Consider the following 16,072-nt stretch of genomic DNA (forward strand, 5'->3'; position numbering starts at 1 on the left):
TAAGTAATGCTTAACGCTGACAGCACCCCTCTGAGCCTCACTCTTCTAGCAGCTGCAGAACAAGAGCTATGCAGGGTAGGTGCAGCTCTGCTCTTGCCATTTTCTGCTTGGATGCCCTTCCAGAGCCTGAACTTCTGGACAGTGATGTTACCTGCAAACTGCAGCTGCAGGAGCGTCAGGACCATGATGGGAAACTAATATATAGCGAGCTCTCTGACTTCCCGTTGTCTGCTTGTACATCCAGCTCAGGACCGTGTTTCAGACTTCTCAAATTTGGACATATTGGTTAGACTACTGAAGTGGCAGGCTTGGGTTTAGATCTAGATTGCAAGTAGATTTCCCCTGGCCCCCCATTCCAGTCTTGCTTGAGGACCTTATTGCTGTGGGAAATCCTGTATTTCTTGCTGTTCTCATGGTCTCTTGGGGAGCAGCTGCAGTGCGCCACTGCTATTCTTAGCTGTGAAGGCAGCATGCAAGTACCTGGCCCAGCAGAGCTGGAGCTAGCGTACTGCTTTCTGCCCAGCAGATCTCAGATAAATTATCCAGAAGATCTTGGTAGTGTGTAATTGAGTAGCTCAGCCACAGGCTGTGCTTCCAGCTATGTACACTTTGCTGTGCAGCAGGGCACAATAATTACTTGCTCCCTGGGCACCCAAGAGCTATGGGTTTATCTCAAGTGATTGTGCCCTCTCCTCTGAGATTTTTGAGGAACTGCTCAGATTCACACATCTGATTTATTGCTGCTTCCTTTCCTGGTGGGAGGCTGCATGCATTGAACAACTGTCCTTCCCTAGGCTATTTTTCCTGTCCTAAAGGGTTTTTACCACCTAGCTTCTGACACGGTCCGTTCTTCTAACACAGGAGTACAAAAGTCTGCAGATGCTGTGGTGGGTGGGTGCCCTGGGGACATCTGGAGCAGTGACTTGCTCCATTCAGAGCTACTGTTAATGCCTCAGGAGTGGTCTGCTTTCTAATGGCTGCAGGACCAAGGATCTCTAAATCTTCCCCACTACCAACCAAGTCACTAGCTTGATTCTCCGTCAGGCCTTGCCATTGCACTGTTACGTGCTAAGAGCTGAAACGGGCAACAGGTGGATGCCCTGCATACAGCGCTGTGTCCACATTTGTGAGGGATTTGGGGCAGGACGTGCTGTTGCATCTTGCTAACGAGTTTCACAGCTCTGCATGGCCATCTGCTTCTTGCTGGCTTTGTCCTGTCCTGCTCATGGTGGACTTCTCCTGCTTCATCAGCTCCAGCCAGCTTGGCTTTCCCCTCCCTTTCAAAGGAAAGGTTTGGCTTGGAGCCAGAACTGCATGTTGCACCCCGGTCCCAGAGTGGCAAAGCTGCTGGCACAGATGCTGCTGGCAGTCAGCCCAGCACGACCCTGGCACCAGAGTTAGTGAAAGGCATGTGGCTGAATGACCTGACTGATTGCACCGTCTCCCTCTCTCTCTGCCCCAGATCGGCGGACCATTCTCTGCCCGGATCTTCCGTTTCCACAGACTTTGGCAGCTGGCAGATGGTGACAGGGTGTGGCAGTATTCGGGAGCAGGCAATCCTGAGCACAGACACCTCTCTCCCTTGCAGCTTCCCGGATGAAGCTTTTCCTAGCACTTGCCTGTAAGTGTCTCAAATGCAGGATCTCTCCTTGGGTCTCGCAGCTGGCCGTGAGCACTGGAACTTTGGCGCTTCTGGAGACACCTGGGAGCCCATAGCAAGCTGTCCCATCTTCCCTGCCTTGATGCTTTCCACCCGCAAACGCTGTCAGTGAGAGCCCTTTGGCTATGCTGTGCTCTGAAAGAAACCGTCTTCTCTGCTTAATGACGGGGGGACGCTTTGCTTCCTGTAGGAAAGGGTCTTTCTCTCTCCTTCCTGAACACACTGAATTTGGGCATGACTTACTGAATGCCTACCTGCTGGGACAAGACTTGGTTAGCCAGGCTGTCTTACTTCTGGATCTTGCTCATCTCCATCTCCCTGCTGGGTTCAGGCCCGTGCTGCAGTGAGAGAGGGGCTCTCATTCTGTCACCCCTGAGTTTGTCTGACTGAAGCATCATTTGCAGCTGCTGTGTCCGGGCAGGGCAGAGCAGCACAGACCCTGCATCCCGCTGCGTGTTGCAGGGGTTGCTGTGTAAAATGGCTGGGAGGCAGATGTTCCTTCCCAAATAGAAAGTCACCTCTGTGGAAACTTGAAAGACAGGAGATGTGCTCTAATTGCAGTTAGAGGAGAACCTTGGCTTGTGCCTCCAGGCTGCAAACTTTCAGTCAAGAAACTGTGAAATGGCAGATCAGGTGCTGCCTCTAGCTAACTGTTCTCGGGTTGTGCTGCTGAATGTTTGCAATCCCTTTACCGAGATCTGGGTATGTGCTTTGTAGGCAGAGGGCAGGAGATGCGAAAACAAATATCTCCTGTGAGACAAGCTAGCTGGCCTGGCTTGACTCCTCATGTGGCTGTTTGCTGTCCCGCTGAGCAGAACCGGAGCAGCTGCTCCCACGTTATGGAGAAGTTACAAGACCCATGAATTAGCAGATAGAGGAATCGTGAGGAATGTCTGATATGACCTTGCTGGGAGCTCCTGACAACGCGACACCTATCTTCTCCTTTCATGAGAACGCAGCACTCTGCTCTTGCAGTTGTTTGGAGACATTGAGGGAGCAGAACGGGAAGAGCACTGAGAAGGGGGACTAACGAACAGAGGTCTGAAGTGGTGACCGCTTTACTATCCTGAACCTAGCTGTGCTGGTGGCCACTGATAACTAGCGAGTCCACTGCTGCACTTCTTGGATTTTGATCTAATGTCAGAATAGGGAATTCAGTGGAGAGAAATGTGATTTAAAGATGAGCTAGTATACTCTAATAACATCGAATCTGGATTGGGGATTTAGCAGAGAAAGACTTTTGTGACTTACCAGACGCATCTGGGATCATTGTGACTGTGCCAAACGAAAGCTCTTGCAGTTTGGAGTCTAGCTGCTTGGGACAGCCAGGTCCAAAGGGAGGGGAACAAAGGTGGTGCTTCTCCTTTGGGTCCAGAGCAGACGCTAAGAATGCTTTGCCCTAGACAGGTCTTCACTGAAATTGTGTGGTCCTGTGCTCTTGGGCTGGGGACTGCTCGACTGCAGGTGCTGGGCCCAGGCTGATGTTTTGGAAATGTCTCCAAGATGAAGAGTTACCGAGGATATTGCTTTGAGCCTGTCCCAGGAATTGGATTCTCCCTGCTGCACGTCAGCTGTTTTCTTAGGAGCCCACGATGGTTTTATCCCAATTTGTCGCAGCCCAAAACAGTGTGAGCTCTTGGAAATTAAATTCCATTTAGGTTCCCACTTTACATCTCATGAATCGGTGGCAGTTTGCGATGAAGGTATGCTTTTCACACCCTACTTCCTCGTGGTTGTGTGGGGCTTGTCAGGATTTACTTGGAGCTGTGGCTTTGACAGTCTCCTCTCATCCTGTACCCCAAGTTGAAGACTGGAGCATGCAGGCTCTAGGATATGTAGCGGGGCAGAGAGCCATTGATTTAGCAAAGAAGCACAACCACAACCTGCTTTGCTGTTTGAACTGTTCCCTGAAGTGGTGCAGTTGGTCTGCAGAGCTTCTCTGTGGTACATGGCAACGGTCTGCTGCTGGAGCCTGCACCCTGGAGTGCAGGTTCCTTAAGGAACTTAAGTTCCTTAAGTTACCTTAAGTAAGGAAACCTAAGAGTCTAAATAAAGAATCGACACTGTAAAGGGCTGTGAAAGCTGAAAGACGCAGTACCTGACCCTGGTTCGCGCCCTACCTTACCTCTCTTCACGTGACCTTTAAGATTATTGAACGATGGGTGCAAGTAAATCCTGCTTTAATATAGCCTGTTTGTTAATGTTAGCAGGTCTGCGAGTTCCACGTTCTAATTAGGTTCCCCAAAAGCGTCCTTTTTTGTGTTTTGATGTGTTGCCTTTTTACTTTGCCCTCTGGCTTCTCTTCGTTATCAGACACTGTAAACAGCGGCCCGGTTGGCTGCCTCAGCATCGCTTGCTGTTTATAGGCTTCCCACCATATCCTCTTGCTGCTGTTTCCGGACTGAAGCTGTTGGCTGTGGGTGGTTAACACTTCCATTCAAATTAGCTGTGCCAATTTATAGCCAGCCCAGGCACTGGAGAGATGAAAGAGAATACTTTATGGGAAGGTTTGCACTGTGCCCTTGGAGTGACCTCTGAGGGATGTCTTACGCTCTCTGGGAGACACACAGCAAGGACTGGTTCGGGCCCAAGTGCTTGGAGCAGATGCTGTTGAACTGTCGTCTTGCTTTCTGCCGCTCTCTCATCTGAAATACTATGTTCTCTCCTCTCTCTTCCCCCACCCCTAACCAGGTGCATAGATCAGATGGAGAGGAGGGCAGGTCCTTGGGGAAGCCATGCCCTACTCTGCGTGTAGCACTCCGGCTTGCACAGAGCAGCCTTGCCGTGGAGCAGAAGTAAAATGTCTCCCGGCTCTCCTCTTTCCATGGCTGGAGCTCCTTGGGGCTTTTGTCACCTTGTCTGCCTCCTCTTGCTTAGCCAGACCGGACCCCAGGTCCCCAAAGGTGTCTATGCTAGCACAGGCGTGTGCGAGCTGGAGGGCTGTGGGCAGTGCTGTGCTGGAAACAAGGAAGGATTGCAAATGGGTTGGAAGCAACTGTCCAGACAACATACACGTGGATAGACTCCATCTGGAAACTGTGTGCGAAAAAGAGGGAGAACTGGCACGGGATGCTGACGTCAACCCGAGCAGGCTTGGTGAAAGCAACGCTTCCTATACGAACCACATCCTGCTAAGGATCGTGGTAGGGGGAGAAATGGGTTGATGTTGAAGGAGGAGATCCAGGTGAGAGTAGGGGGCAAAGGCAGCCGCAGCCGGCACTGCAGCCTGGGTGATGTGGGGCCAGCGGTGGCTTGCTGCTGGAGCTGGCTCCAAGCGCTGCTGCCCGGCTGCGGCCGGGGAGTGGGGCAGAGACCAGGCCCTTGCCCCCGTGCGCATCCTCCATCCCCGGGGAGGGAGCAAGAGCTGGGGCGGGAGGAGGGGAGGCCGCTGCTGGAGCTGCTGACCTTCACCTTCTGTCTCCTAGGCTGGTGACGGCGAGCGACCGCGAGTCCCGCCTGGAGGAAGTGCGTTCTGCCTTTGTGGCCAGCTACAGCCAAACCATCGGCCTGAAGGCCGTGCCCCCCAGCCCCTCGGGCGCCATCGGCGGCCTCCTCGAGCAGTTTGTGCGGGGCGTAGGACTGAGAGGCAGCAGCACGCTCTGAGCGTGGCCCTCCTGGACCGACTAAGACGGACAACCGGGGGCCCGGCGGGTCCCCGCGGCCGAGCCGGGCCCCCGTTCCCAGCGCAGCTCCGGCACCTGCGACCACCTGCGCCGGGCGCCCGGTCGCGGCCGCCCTTGCCCCCGTGGCTGGGGACGCGCTGGGGGCCGGCGGCTCCGGCGCATCCGTGCAGTAAAGACATCTGTGCTGTCCCCGCTGCCTGCCTCGTGTTTGGGCTGCGGGCGGGGGGCTCGGGGAGCCGCGGCGGGGGCGGGGGGGGGGGGGAGCCGCTCGCTATAAATAGCCCGGCCCTCGCTCCGGGAGCGGCGGCACCGATATAGCACCGCGCCGGGAGCCGGGCTCAGCCCGCGCCCCCGGCGGGACCCCCGGGGCCGGGGCGGCGGCCGGGGCCGGGCCGTCCCGCGGCGGGCGGGCGGGCGAGCGGGCGGGGCCCGGGGCGGTGCTGCCGGCGGGGCCGGGGCCGCCGTGCCCGCGCCCGCCCCCGGGCGCGCCCGCCTCGGCGGCGCGGCGCGGCAGGCGGCGGCGGCGGCGGCGGCGGCGGCGCGGGGATGGCGTCTCCGGGAGCGCTGGAGCCGGCGGCCGGCAGCGTGCCGGGCACCAAGGTGGAGCTCACCGTGTCCTGCCGGTGAGCGCCGGGCGGCGCGGGACCCCGGGCGCGGGTGGGTGCCAAGCGCACGTGGAGCCGCGGCTGGGCGCGGGGTGCCCGCGGCTCCCGCTGCCGTCGGTTGCTGCCCTGGGCGCCCCGTGGGGAAGGGCTGCGGCTGCCGCTGCCTGGCCGCGTCGCCCCGCTCAGCCCCGGCCTCGCTCCGGGCACCCCCGGGTAAGGGCTGCCACCCCGGCGAGGGGCTGCCAGCAGCGAGCTCTGCTCCCCGACGGGTCTGGGGGGACAGCGGTGCCCGGCTGCTCGGTGGGAGCTGCTGCCCCGGCACCCGGCTCCCAGGGCGCGTAGGGCTCGGGGCAGCGGTGCTGCCGGGGTCCGGCTGGTCTGGCTTTGCCCTGCTCGGGCCGGCCGTGCGTTTGGCAGCAGGGCCGGGCCGGGTCAGGGCTCGCGGGCCGGGGGCACAGGGGAGGTGTTGCTCCCTGCCTCCGGCTCCTGGGGGGTCCGCAGGGCCAGCCGGTGGCCGCTGAATGAACGTGCGGGTGGTTAAAAATAGCCCTGCGGAGAACCGCTGGCCTCGCTGCCCGGGGCTGGGGAAGGTCCTGCCCGCAGGTGCCGGGGCAGCCGGGGAGCGTGGGCTCCCTCCTGTCCCCTGTGCCTGGGACACGGGGGAGGCCTCTTGTCGGCACCACGCAACGCCCTGCGCTTTGCACCGCTCGGTGTCCCCGGGGCGCCCCTGCCGCCGTGCTGAGCAGCTCCGACGTGCCCCTACTCTGCAAACTCCGGCCCCTGCCGGCTCTGCAGCCGTGGTGGGGCCACATCTCCCCGGGGAGGTGACAGATGTGGATCCAGCTGTGCCAAGGGCCCTTGCCCTGCCCTGCTGGGCACCGAGCTCAGCACCCTGTGCCAGGGGCTGCCATGCCCCTTCCCTGCAAGCCCTCTGCAGCGGCAAAGCCACGGTGGCACCCGTGGAAACCCTACAGGCTCCTGTCCCAGCCACTGGCACCCACGGGGACCTGGTGTCTCCAGGCAGGGCTGTCTGGGCAGCGCTCCTGGAGGGAGCCAAGGGCCAGGTCTCAGCCGGGCGGGGGGAGCCATGTGCCCGGCTGCCGGCAGAGCCCGCAGGGGCTCCCCTCTGCACCCTGGCCCTGCCGTGCCTGGGATGGGGGAGCTGGGCAGACCGCGGACAAGTCCTGGCAGCCTCCGCGCTGCCCCAGCCCAGCCTCCGCGGCGGCCCCGGAGCGCAGGAGGATCCCAGCGGAGCCAGTCGCAGCCCCCGGCACTTTCCAGTGTCAAAGCACGCGAACTGCAGCGATCCAAGTGCTCTGGATGCTGCTGTTTCGGGGCCGCAGGGCGCGGAGTGGCGCAGGCTGCCCAAACCCTGCTAAGTGTCTGCTTTCTGCTCACTTCTGCACCTCTCCCGGCTTCCCCATTAGCGGTGCTCCCGCTGCCGGGGTGCGACGGGCGCTCAGCCATTACCGACTGCGCTGGCGAAAATTTCATCCTCTAAATGGGCTCTCTGTCATGTTCAATCACTGTCAGAGCTGGAGCCGCTGCTCCCTGCGCTGCCGGCGGTCGTGCGGAGCCCGCTTCCGCCTGGTCCAGCCTGCGGGCACCCGCCGAGCCCCGCTGGCGCGAGGGAGCCCGTCCCCCTGGCCACTGCCGCTCTCGTCCCCCGACGCCCGGCCCAGCCTTCCCGCGCCCAGATTGTCCCCTGGGTGCACGAGAGCCCCGGGAGGGCGAACTGAGGGCAGTGGGCTTGGGGCCGGGAGGCCTCGGCTGCAGCCCAGCCACCAACCCGGGGGCTTGGCACGGGCAAGACGTGGGGTCCCCTGCGAGGCCGAAGGAGCTGGGGATGGCGGAGGGGATGGCGGTGTCAGCAAAACTGCAGGTGTCTGAGGACCCGGCCCGCTCCCATCCCTGCTGGGCGAGAAGGGGCGGCTTGTCACCGCCGGGGCCGGTTGGGGCTGCGGGGCGAGAGGCCGTGCAGGGGGACGGCGTCCGACTGCAGGGCTGAGACCCGCCACGGCCGTCGGGCAGCTGATGGAGCGAGCACCTCCGGCTCCTTCCAGCCCCGCTCCGTCTGCCCAGGGCTGCCGGCGCGTGGGAGGGGGCCGCAGCGGGCGGCCGGTGCCCAGCCCCGGTGGGGGCGCGTGGTGGGGCCTGCGGTCGGGCTGGCGGGATGCTCACGCCCGGCTCTGTCTCCCCAGGAACCTGCTGGACATGGACACCTTCTCCAAGTCTGACCCAGGTAGGCGGCAGGGGCCGCGGGGCGGCGCTGGGCTGAGCCGCGGGCGGCGCGGCACGGCTCCGCTCGGCCCCTCTCTCCGCAGTGGTGGTCCTGTTCGTGCAGGGAGCGGGCAGCAGCGAGTGGAAGGAGGTGAGCGTGGCCCCGCGTCCCTCCGTCCGTCCAGCTCGCTCTTGCTGGGTCCCAGCCGCCCATGGGGGTGTCGGGGACGGTCCTGGCAGCTGGGACGGGGCTGCTGGCCCCCCCGCCGTCCCAATCCCAGCCCGGGGGCTCCTGGCTAATCCCCAGCTCAGTTAAACGGGCCCATATGGCCACCTGCTTCTGCGCTAATGATCCCTCCCCGCCGCCAGCCCTAATCCCCGGGCCGGGATTAGCGCCGGGGGCAGCTGCGGCGAGGAGGGACCCCCGGGGAGGGTGGGGGGGGGGCACGAGGGCTGGGGCCGCCCTCACCCCTCTCCCCTCAGTTCGGGCGCACCGAGGTGATCGACAACACCTTGAACCCCGACTTCGTCCGCAAGTTCGTCCTCGATTACTACTTCGAGGAGAAGCAAAACCTGCGCTTCGACGTGTGAGTAGCGGCGGTGGCGGTGGCGGCCGCGGGGCCATGCTGGCGCCCGGGAGCTGCCCACGGCTGCGATAGCACGCCAAGCGCCCGTATAAATAACGCGCGGCGGAGAAAAGCCCTCGCAGCTTCCTGCAGAGGGGCCGGAAAGGGCCGCTCCAGGCGCCGTCGCCTGCTGGGGCTGGAGGAGCCAGGGCTCGGCGGCGGCGGTGCGCCGTGGCCGGCCCGAGACATTAGAAAGGCGGAGGGGTTTTTGCCGCCGGCCTCACGCCTCTCCTCTGCCCGCCGCCAGCTTCAACGTCGACTCCAAGAGCGGCAACGTCTACAAGCAGGTGAGCGCGTCGGCCCGGCCGTGGGGGCGAGCGGCGCCGGCCACGGGCGTCCCGAGCCCGGGGCGCGCTGCCGCCGGGGCGGCGCAGGGTTGGGGGCGGCCGCCCCGCCGTGGCCCCCGTCTCAGCGGAAGGGGGGCTCTCACCCGCTCTTGGCCTCTCCGTGCCGCACTGGGACCGGCAGAAGGTAGGTGCCAGCCTCACGCTGGTCCCTGCGCGTCTCTGGGATGCCAGGCCCTCCTGGGGTGGGGGGTGCCGGGTGGCCCTGGGGGTGCAGGGTGGCTCTGGGAGGCACAGGATGGGTCCAGGGCACGTGGGGTGGGTTTGAGGGGTGCAGGATGGTCCAGGGCACACGGGGTAGCCCTGAGGACGCAGGGTGGGTCTGGGGGTGCAGGGTGGCTCCGGGGGTGACGACTGGGTCCAGGGCACGTGGAGTGGCTCTAGGGGTGCAAGATAGGTCCAGGATGGTCCATGGGGTGGCCTTGGGGGCATGGGGTGGCCCTGGGGACACAGGATGGGTGCAGGGTGGCCCTGAGGGTGCAAGGTGGTGCAGGCCACGTGGGGTGGTCCTTGGGGGGTGCTGGATGGGTCCAGGACACAGGGGTGGGTCCTGGGGGTACAGGATGGGTTCAGGGGTCGGGGTGGCTCTTGGGAGTTGCTGGATGGGTCCAGGGTGCATGGGGTGCCCTGGGGATGCAGGACGGGTCCTGGGCTACGAGGTGGCTTTTGGGGCAGGAGTGGGGCAGGGCAGCGGGAGCAGCCCAGAGGCGGCTGTGGGTCACACGGGGACGCGGGTGCCGGGAGGCCCGGTGCCTGACGGCCCACGCTGGCCGCGCAGGACTTCCTGGGGCAGGCGTTCGTGGCGCTGGGCGAGGTGATCGGGTCCCAGCGGGGCCGCCTGGAGCGAGCCCTCACGTGAGTGACGCCCCTGCCGTGGCCCGGCTGGGGACACCCCGCCGGCCACCCCCCTCTCTCCCTGTCCTGGCCGTCCCGGCGCTGAGCAGCCACCTCTTGTCCCAGGGGCGTCCCAGGGAAGCAGTGCGGGACCATCCTGCTGCTGGCGGAGGAGCTGAGCAACTGCCGGGTGAGCGCCAGCGCCGCGCCGGGCACCTCGGGGATGGCACGGGGTCACCCGCGGGGACCGAGGACGTGCTGGCACGGGGTGAGGAGCCGCCCGCGGTGACAGCCCCCGTCCGCAGGACATCGTCACGATGCAGCTGTGCGCCAACAAGCTGGACAAGAAGGACTTCTTCGGCAAGTCGGACCCTTTCCTCGTCTTCTACCGCAGCAACGAGGACGGCACGTGAGTGCGGGGCAGCGGCGGGGCCGGGCACGGCACGGCGGGGCGCACGCCCTGACGCCCTGCCCCGACCCCGCAGCTTCACCATCTGCCACAAGACGGAGGTGGTGAAGAACACGCTGAACCCCGTGTGGCAGCCCTTCACCATCCCCGTGCGAGCCCTCTGCAACGGCGACTACGACAGGTGGGTCGGGGCGGCCGCGGGGCCGGGCGCTGTGCAAGGCGGGGGCGGCTGCAGGGACAGCGCAGCGGCTCGGTGGTGGGGACGGGGATGGGGCAAAGAGGGGCGGCCATGGGGATGGAGATGTTACAAAGAGGGGCAGCCATGGGGATGGAGATGGGGCAAAGAGGGGCAGCCATGGGGATGGAGATGGGGCAGAGGGGCGGCCATGGGGATGGAGATGGGGCAAAGAGGGGCGGCCATGGGGATGGGGCAAAGAGGGGCAGCCATGGGGATGGAGATGTTACAAAGAGGGGCAGCCATGGGGATGGAGATGTTACAAAGAGGGGCAGCCATGGGGATGGAGATGTTACAAAGAGGGGCAGCCATGGGGATGGAGATGTTACAAAGAGGGGCAGCCATGGGGATGGAGATGTTACAAAGAGGGGCGGCCATGGGGATGGAGATGTTACAAAGAGGGGCGGCCATGGGGATGGAGATGTTACAAAGAGGGGCAGCCATGGGGATGGAGATGTTACAAAGAGGGGCGGCCATGGGGATGGAGATGGTACAAAGAGGGGCAGCCATGGGGACGGGGAAGGCGCAAGGGCTCAGCTGTGGGCACAGGGACAGCGCAAGGGGGCAGCCGTGGGGACGGAGCAGGGCGCGAGCAGCTGCCTCGCAGGCAGACCCGGCGCGGCAGGGCCCTCTCCACTGGGTGCTTGCTGGTTTTTTTTCCTCTTTCACGGCCCAAATTACAGAAAGGCATCCCTCCCCCCTCCCCACGGGCCCCGCTGTGACCCAAATTTCCCTGCTTCCCTCCTCCCCGACAAGCGGGGCCCGGGCAGGCGGCCGCTCCTGCGCAAGAGCCCGGTGGCGCGGGCCGTGAAGCCGCTGCGCGGGGAGCCGCCGCCACGCCGGGGAGGGGGCTCCCGGGGCCGCCGCGGGGGCCGTCCCAGCCGGCGCCTCTGCCTTTCAGGACGGTGAAGATAGACGTATACGACTGGGACCGGGACGGGAGGTGAGGCCGGGCGGGAGGTGGCGGCTGCCCCCCTACCCCGCTCCACCGGACGGCCGCGGGGCGCCCCGACCCGCACCCACGCCGCGCTCGCCCCGCAGCCACGACTTCATCGGCGAGTTCGCCACCAGCTACCGGGAGCTCTCGCGAGCCCAGAGCCAGTTCACGGTGTACGAGGTAGGGCCGGGTGCCGTGGGGGCCGGCGGGGCGCACGGCCCGGCCCTGAGCCGCCTGCGCCCGCAGGTGCTGAACCCCAGGAAGAAGTGCAAGAAGAAGAAATACGTCAACTCCGGCACCGTGAGTGGGGGGGCCGGGAAGCGTGGGGCAGCCGGCGGGCGCCGGGGCTGGCGCTCACCCCGCTCTGCCCGCAGGTGACTCTGCTCTCCTTCTCGGTGGAGTCCGAGTTCACCTTCGTTGACTACATCCGGGGGGGGTGAGTGGGACTGGGCGCCCCGCGGGATGGGGTGAGGATGGTGCAAGTGCAGTTGGGGGGGAGATGGTGGGGGGGCCAGCATGCTGCTGGGTGGCAGCATGGGGCTGGGGGGGATGCCCCAGGCTGCAGGGGTTGAGGGTGGGATCTCCATGCCATGGGGCTTGGGGAGGAGGAGGAGATGATCCCCGTGCCATGGGGCTGGAGGTGGAGGATGGGATCTCTATGCCATGGGGCTGAGGCTGAAGGATGAGATCCCCGTGCCATGGGGCTGGAGGTGGAGGATGGGATCTCCATGCCATGGGGCTGAGGCTGAAGGATGAGATCCCCGTGCCATGGGGCTGGAGGTGGAGGATGGGATCTCCATGGCATGGGGCTGAGGCTGAAGGATGAGATCCCCATGCCATGGGGCTGGAGGTGGAGGATGGGATCCCCGTGCCATGGGGCTGAGGCTGAAGGATGAGATCCCCGTGCCATGGGGCTGGAGGTGAAGGAAGGGATCTCCATGCCATGGGGCTGGGGGAGGAAGCGGTCTCCATACCATGGGGCTGAGGCTGAAGGATGAGATCCCCATGCCGTGGGGCTGGAGGTGGAGGATCCCCCATGCCTTGGGGCTGGGGGTGAAGAACGGGATCCCCATGCCATGCGGTTGGGGCTGGAGGACCCCCCCCTGCGCCATGGGGCTGGCAGAGGAGGACACCCCATGCCACGGGGCCGGGCCTGGAGGATGCCCCGCGCCGGGGTGGCCGGCAGCATCCCTCGCTCTCCCCCAAGGACGCAGCTGAACTTCACCGTCGCCATCGACTTCACGGCCTCCAACGGTGAGCGGGGCGTGGGGCGAGCTGGGCGCTGGCCGGGGGGCGGCCGGGGGGCGGGTGCCGACGGCGCTGTGCCGCAGGGATGCCGTCGCAGCCCACCTCGCTGCACTACGCGAGCCCCTACCAGCTGAGCGCCTACGCCCTGGCGCTGAAGGCCGTCGGCGAGATCATCCAGGACTACGACAGCGACAAGCTCTTCCCCGCCTACGGCTTCGGCGCCAAGCTCCCGCCCGACGGCAAGATCTCCCACCAGTTCCCCCTGGTGCGCCTGGGGGCAGGGGGGACCCAGACCTCCCTGCCGTGGGGCACGGGGCGGGGGGGAACCGAGACCTCCCCACCGTGGGGCAGGGGGGACCTAGACCTCTCCACCGTGGGGCAGGTGAAGGGAGAGCACGGACCTCCCCGTCGCGGGGCAAAGGGGGAGCAGAAACCTCCCCACCACGGAGCGGGGAGGGGGCCCACAACCTCCCTGCTGTGGGGCAGGGGAAGGAAGAGCATGGACCTTCTTGCTGTGGGGCAGGGATGAACCCAGACGTCCCCGCCGTGGGGCAAGGCTGGCATTGAGCGGAGTGGGCACAGCACCGTGGTCCTGCAGCAGCCTAGGTGGGGGGCGCAGGGAGACCCTGGGGCGCAGGGCAGCGCGTGGGGCGCCCGCCCGGGGTGGCGAAGGGCTGAGCCGGGGCAGCACCCGGCGGGGCCGGGACCCACCGCCGCCCCGAGCGCCCGCGCCGTGCCGTGCCGTGCCGTCCCCGCAGAACAACAACGCGGAGAACCCCAGCTGCGCCGGCATCGACGGCGTCCTCGAGTCCTACCTGCAGAGCCTGCGCACCGTGCAGCTCTACGGGCCCACCAACTTCGCGCCCGTCATCAACCAGGTGGCCGGGTGAGCGCCCCGTCCGCTGGCGCGGGGGGCGTGCGGGTCCCCCGTGGCGCCCGGCGGAGGGGAACCGCGTCTCTGTCCCCGCAGGGCGGCCGCCCAGGTCACCGACGGGTCCCAGTACCACGTCCTCCTCATCATCACCGACGGCGTCATCTCCGACATGCTGCAGACCAAGGAGGCCATCGTCAGCGTGAGTGCGCTGGGCGCCCCTCGTGCCGCGGCCAGGCTGGCCCAAGGGGCTCGTGGGCACAGGCGGTGGCCGGCTCGGAGGCCACCGGTGCAGCCCTGCCCGGTGGCTGGCCACACTTCTGTCTGGGGCGGCGGCGGCGGGCGGCAGGGGACGGGCACAGGGGGCTGCGCCGGGGTGACTCCGCCGTTGCTCCTCAGGCTTCCGCCCTGCCGATGTCCATCATCATCGTGGGAGTGGGGCCGGCTGAGTTCGAAGGTGAGTGGGGGCTCACGGGTGCCGGGCGAGCTGCGGTTCGGCTCCCTGCTGGCCGCCCGGCCGGGGCAGGGCGCAGCGGCCGCCTGGGGCGCTCAACGGGGCTGTCGTGGCCAGCCATGGAGGAGCTGGACGGCGACGAGGTGCGGGTCTCCTCCCGGGGACGCTACGCCGAGAGGGACATCGTGCAGGTAAGGGCCTGCAGGGGCCGGGTGCGGCGGCGGGGAGACGCTCACCGTCTCTTGCGGCGGCCCAGCTCCCAGAGCCCCTGCCCTCCTGCAGTTTGTGCCGTTTCGGGACTACGTGGACCACTCGGGGAACCAGGTGCTGAGCATGGCCCGCCTGGCCAAGGACGTGCTGGCCGAGATCCCCGAGCAGCTGCTCTCCTACATGAAGACGCGGGACATCAAGCCCCGCCAAGCTGACCTGCAGTAGCGCCTCCCCGGCAGCCCCGGGGCCGGCACAAGCGACCCGGCTGCCCCCGGGCAGCGCTGGCTTCAGCCCCTGCCTGCGGGGCGGGGGGCTCCTCCGGCACGGCGCGGGGAGGAGGACACGCGTGACCCTTCCTCTCACCTGGGACACAAGCCGCCCCGGCCGGGCACCAGACTGGGGTTGGGGGGGGGGGGTGCGGAGACGCGGCCACTGGGGCCGCTCTTCATCGGACAGCGGGCTGGCAACCGGCACGTCCCCGCCGCCGCTCTGCCCGCCGTAGCCGCCGCGCGCCGTCCCCCTCCCCGAGCCGACGGCAGCGCGGCGGGGGCTCAGGATGGGCAGGCTGGGGTGGTCTGACCCTGGGCACGGAAGCCCCCCCCCCACCCCCCGGCTCTGCCTTCTGCTGTGGGGCCTCCCCCCGGGGAGGCCTCGTCCCTGCGTCCCCGGCAGGCGCTGCGGGCTGCCCGGCTTGGGCAGAGGAACGGGCTCGGGTGCCAAGCGGAGGGGCTGGTCCTGCCAAGCAGCTCTGCCCTCACAGCTGTGGGCGGCAGGGGGGGGGCCGCCTGTGAAAATCCCCCTGCGTTTGCGGGGTGGCACAAGCAGAGACGAGAGTGCGACTGAGGGGCACTTCAACGTACCCCCCCCCCCAGCCCCGCTTGTTCCCCGCCGCGCTGGGTCTCCCACCCGGGACTACGGCCAGCGTTGGAGCCTCACCGCCGCCGCAGGGCCGGACGTCCCGGCCACCCTCTCCTCCGGTGCACCCCGCAGCATCGCCGGCGGGGGGGGGGGGGCCAGGATCCGACCCGCTCCTGCCTGCGCCCCGCTCCTGCTTGCGCCCCAAAGCTCAGCCAAGCGCCTCCTCCCGCTTCGGAGCCCCTGCGCCCTCCCGCCTGCCCCGCGCCAGCCCCACGGCCCGTCCCCCCCTCGCGGGCTCTGGCTGCCAGGGGCTGCCCCACAGCCGCGGGGTCGGCGCTGCTGGGGGTGGTGGGAGGGGGCTGGGGCTGCCCCCCCCCCCCGGCTGTACCAGCATCACCCCCCTGTAAATAAACTGCTCCAACTGGGACTGCTGCGGGGTCTGGGGGCGTGGGCAGAGTGGGCTGGGGACACTGTGGGGGCCACCTCGGGTGGGGGGTGCGGGGGGGTGAGTGGGGCTCAGCGGGGCTGGGCCTGGGGGGGCCCTCAGAGGCCTGGGCCGGGTGGGGGGCCTGGGGCTGCAGGGCCCGGGGGTGCTGGGGGCCTGCGGCTGCAGGGTTCAGGGGTCTGGGGGTGCTGGTGGTCTGGGGGTGCTGGGGGCCTGATGCTGCGGGGCCCAGCGGTCCGGGGCTGTGAGGTCCGGGGGTGCTGTGGCCTGGGGGTGCTGGGGGCCTGGAGGTATGGGGTCTGGGGCTGCTTGGGGCCCAAGGCGCTCAGGGTCCGGGGGGTGCTGTGGGCCCAGAGGTGCAGGGTCTGGAGGTGCTGGTGGTCTGGGGGTGCTGGGGGCCCGGGGGTGCTGGGGGCCTGGTGCTGCGGGGTCCAGGGGTCCGGGGCTGCGAGGTCTGGGGGTGCTGGGAGCCTGGAGGTGTGGGGTCTGCGGG

General features: G+C 66.3%; 2 protein-coding genes across 14 annotated transcripts in view; both read left to right on the plus strand.

Moving 5' to 3' along the window:
* MTMR14 (myotubularin related protein 14) overlaps window positions 1-5,477 on the plus strand; it is a 36,834-nt gene extending 31,357 nt beyond the window's left edge. For 7 of the 10 annotated variants that reach the window (XM_068907366.1, XM_068907376.1, XM_068907372.1 and 4 more), the window contains 2 exons: window positions 1,463-1,621; window positions 5,086-5,467. In XM_068907366.1, the coding sequence (XP_068763467.1) occupies window positions 1,463-1,621; window positions 5,086-5,263 (337 nt within the window). In that variant the 3' untranslated portion in view covers window positions 5,264-5,467. Of the gene's footprint in view, window positions 1-1,462; window positions 1,622-5,085 lie in introns of all 10 variants that reach the window. The other 3 variants (XM_068907367.1, XM_068907375.1, XM_068907369.1) reach the window with 1 other exon arrangement.
* Window positions 5,478-5,802: 325 nt separating this feature from the next.
* Window positions 5,803-15,561, plus strand: CPNE9 (copine family member 9). Of its 4 annotated transcripts, none has more exons than XM_068907072.1 (20): window positions 5,803-5,906; window positions 8,090-8,130; window positions 8,213-8,259; window positions 8,592-8,695; window positions 8,982-9,021; window positions 9,857-9,933; window positions 10,039-10,102; window positions 10,218-10,321; window positions 10,398-10,502; window positions 11,458-11,499; window positions 11,598-11,673; window positions 11,740-11,793; window positions 11,868-11,929; window positions 12,701-12,747; window positions 12,825-13,006; window positions 13,500-13,627; window positions 13,712-13,814; window positions 14,012-14,069; window positions 14,184-14,257; window positions 14,330-15,561. In XM_068907072.1, exons 1-20 carry the CDS (start codon window positions 5,830-5,832, stop codon window positions 14,489-14,491), a joined length of 1,647 nt encoding a protein of 548 aa, XP_068763173.1. In that variant the 5' UTR covers window positions 5,803-5,829; the 3' UTR covers window positions 14,492-15,561. The 4 variants fall into 4 exon arrangements, with proteins under 4 accessions (XP_068763173.1, XP_068763174.1, XP_068763172.1 ...); XM_068907073.1 differs by having other exon boundaries at window positions 14,349-15,561; XM_068907075.1 differs by having other exon boundaries at window positions 5,819-5,940.
* Window positions 15,562-16,072: the final 511 nt, after the last annotated feature.

Source organism: Struthio camelus, chromosome 14, assembly GCF_040807025.1.
Source record: "Struthio camelus isolate bStrCam1 chromosome 14, bStrCam1.hap1, whole genome shotgun sequence".
NCBI lineage: Eukaryota > Metazoa > Chordata > Aves > Struthioniformes > Struthionidae > Struthio > Struthio camelus.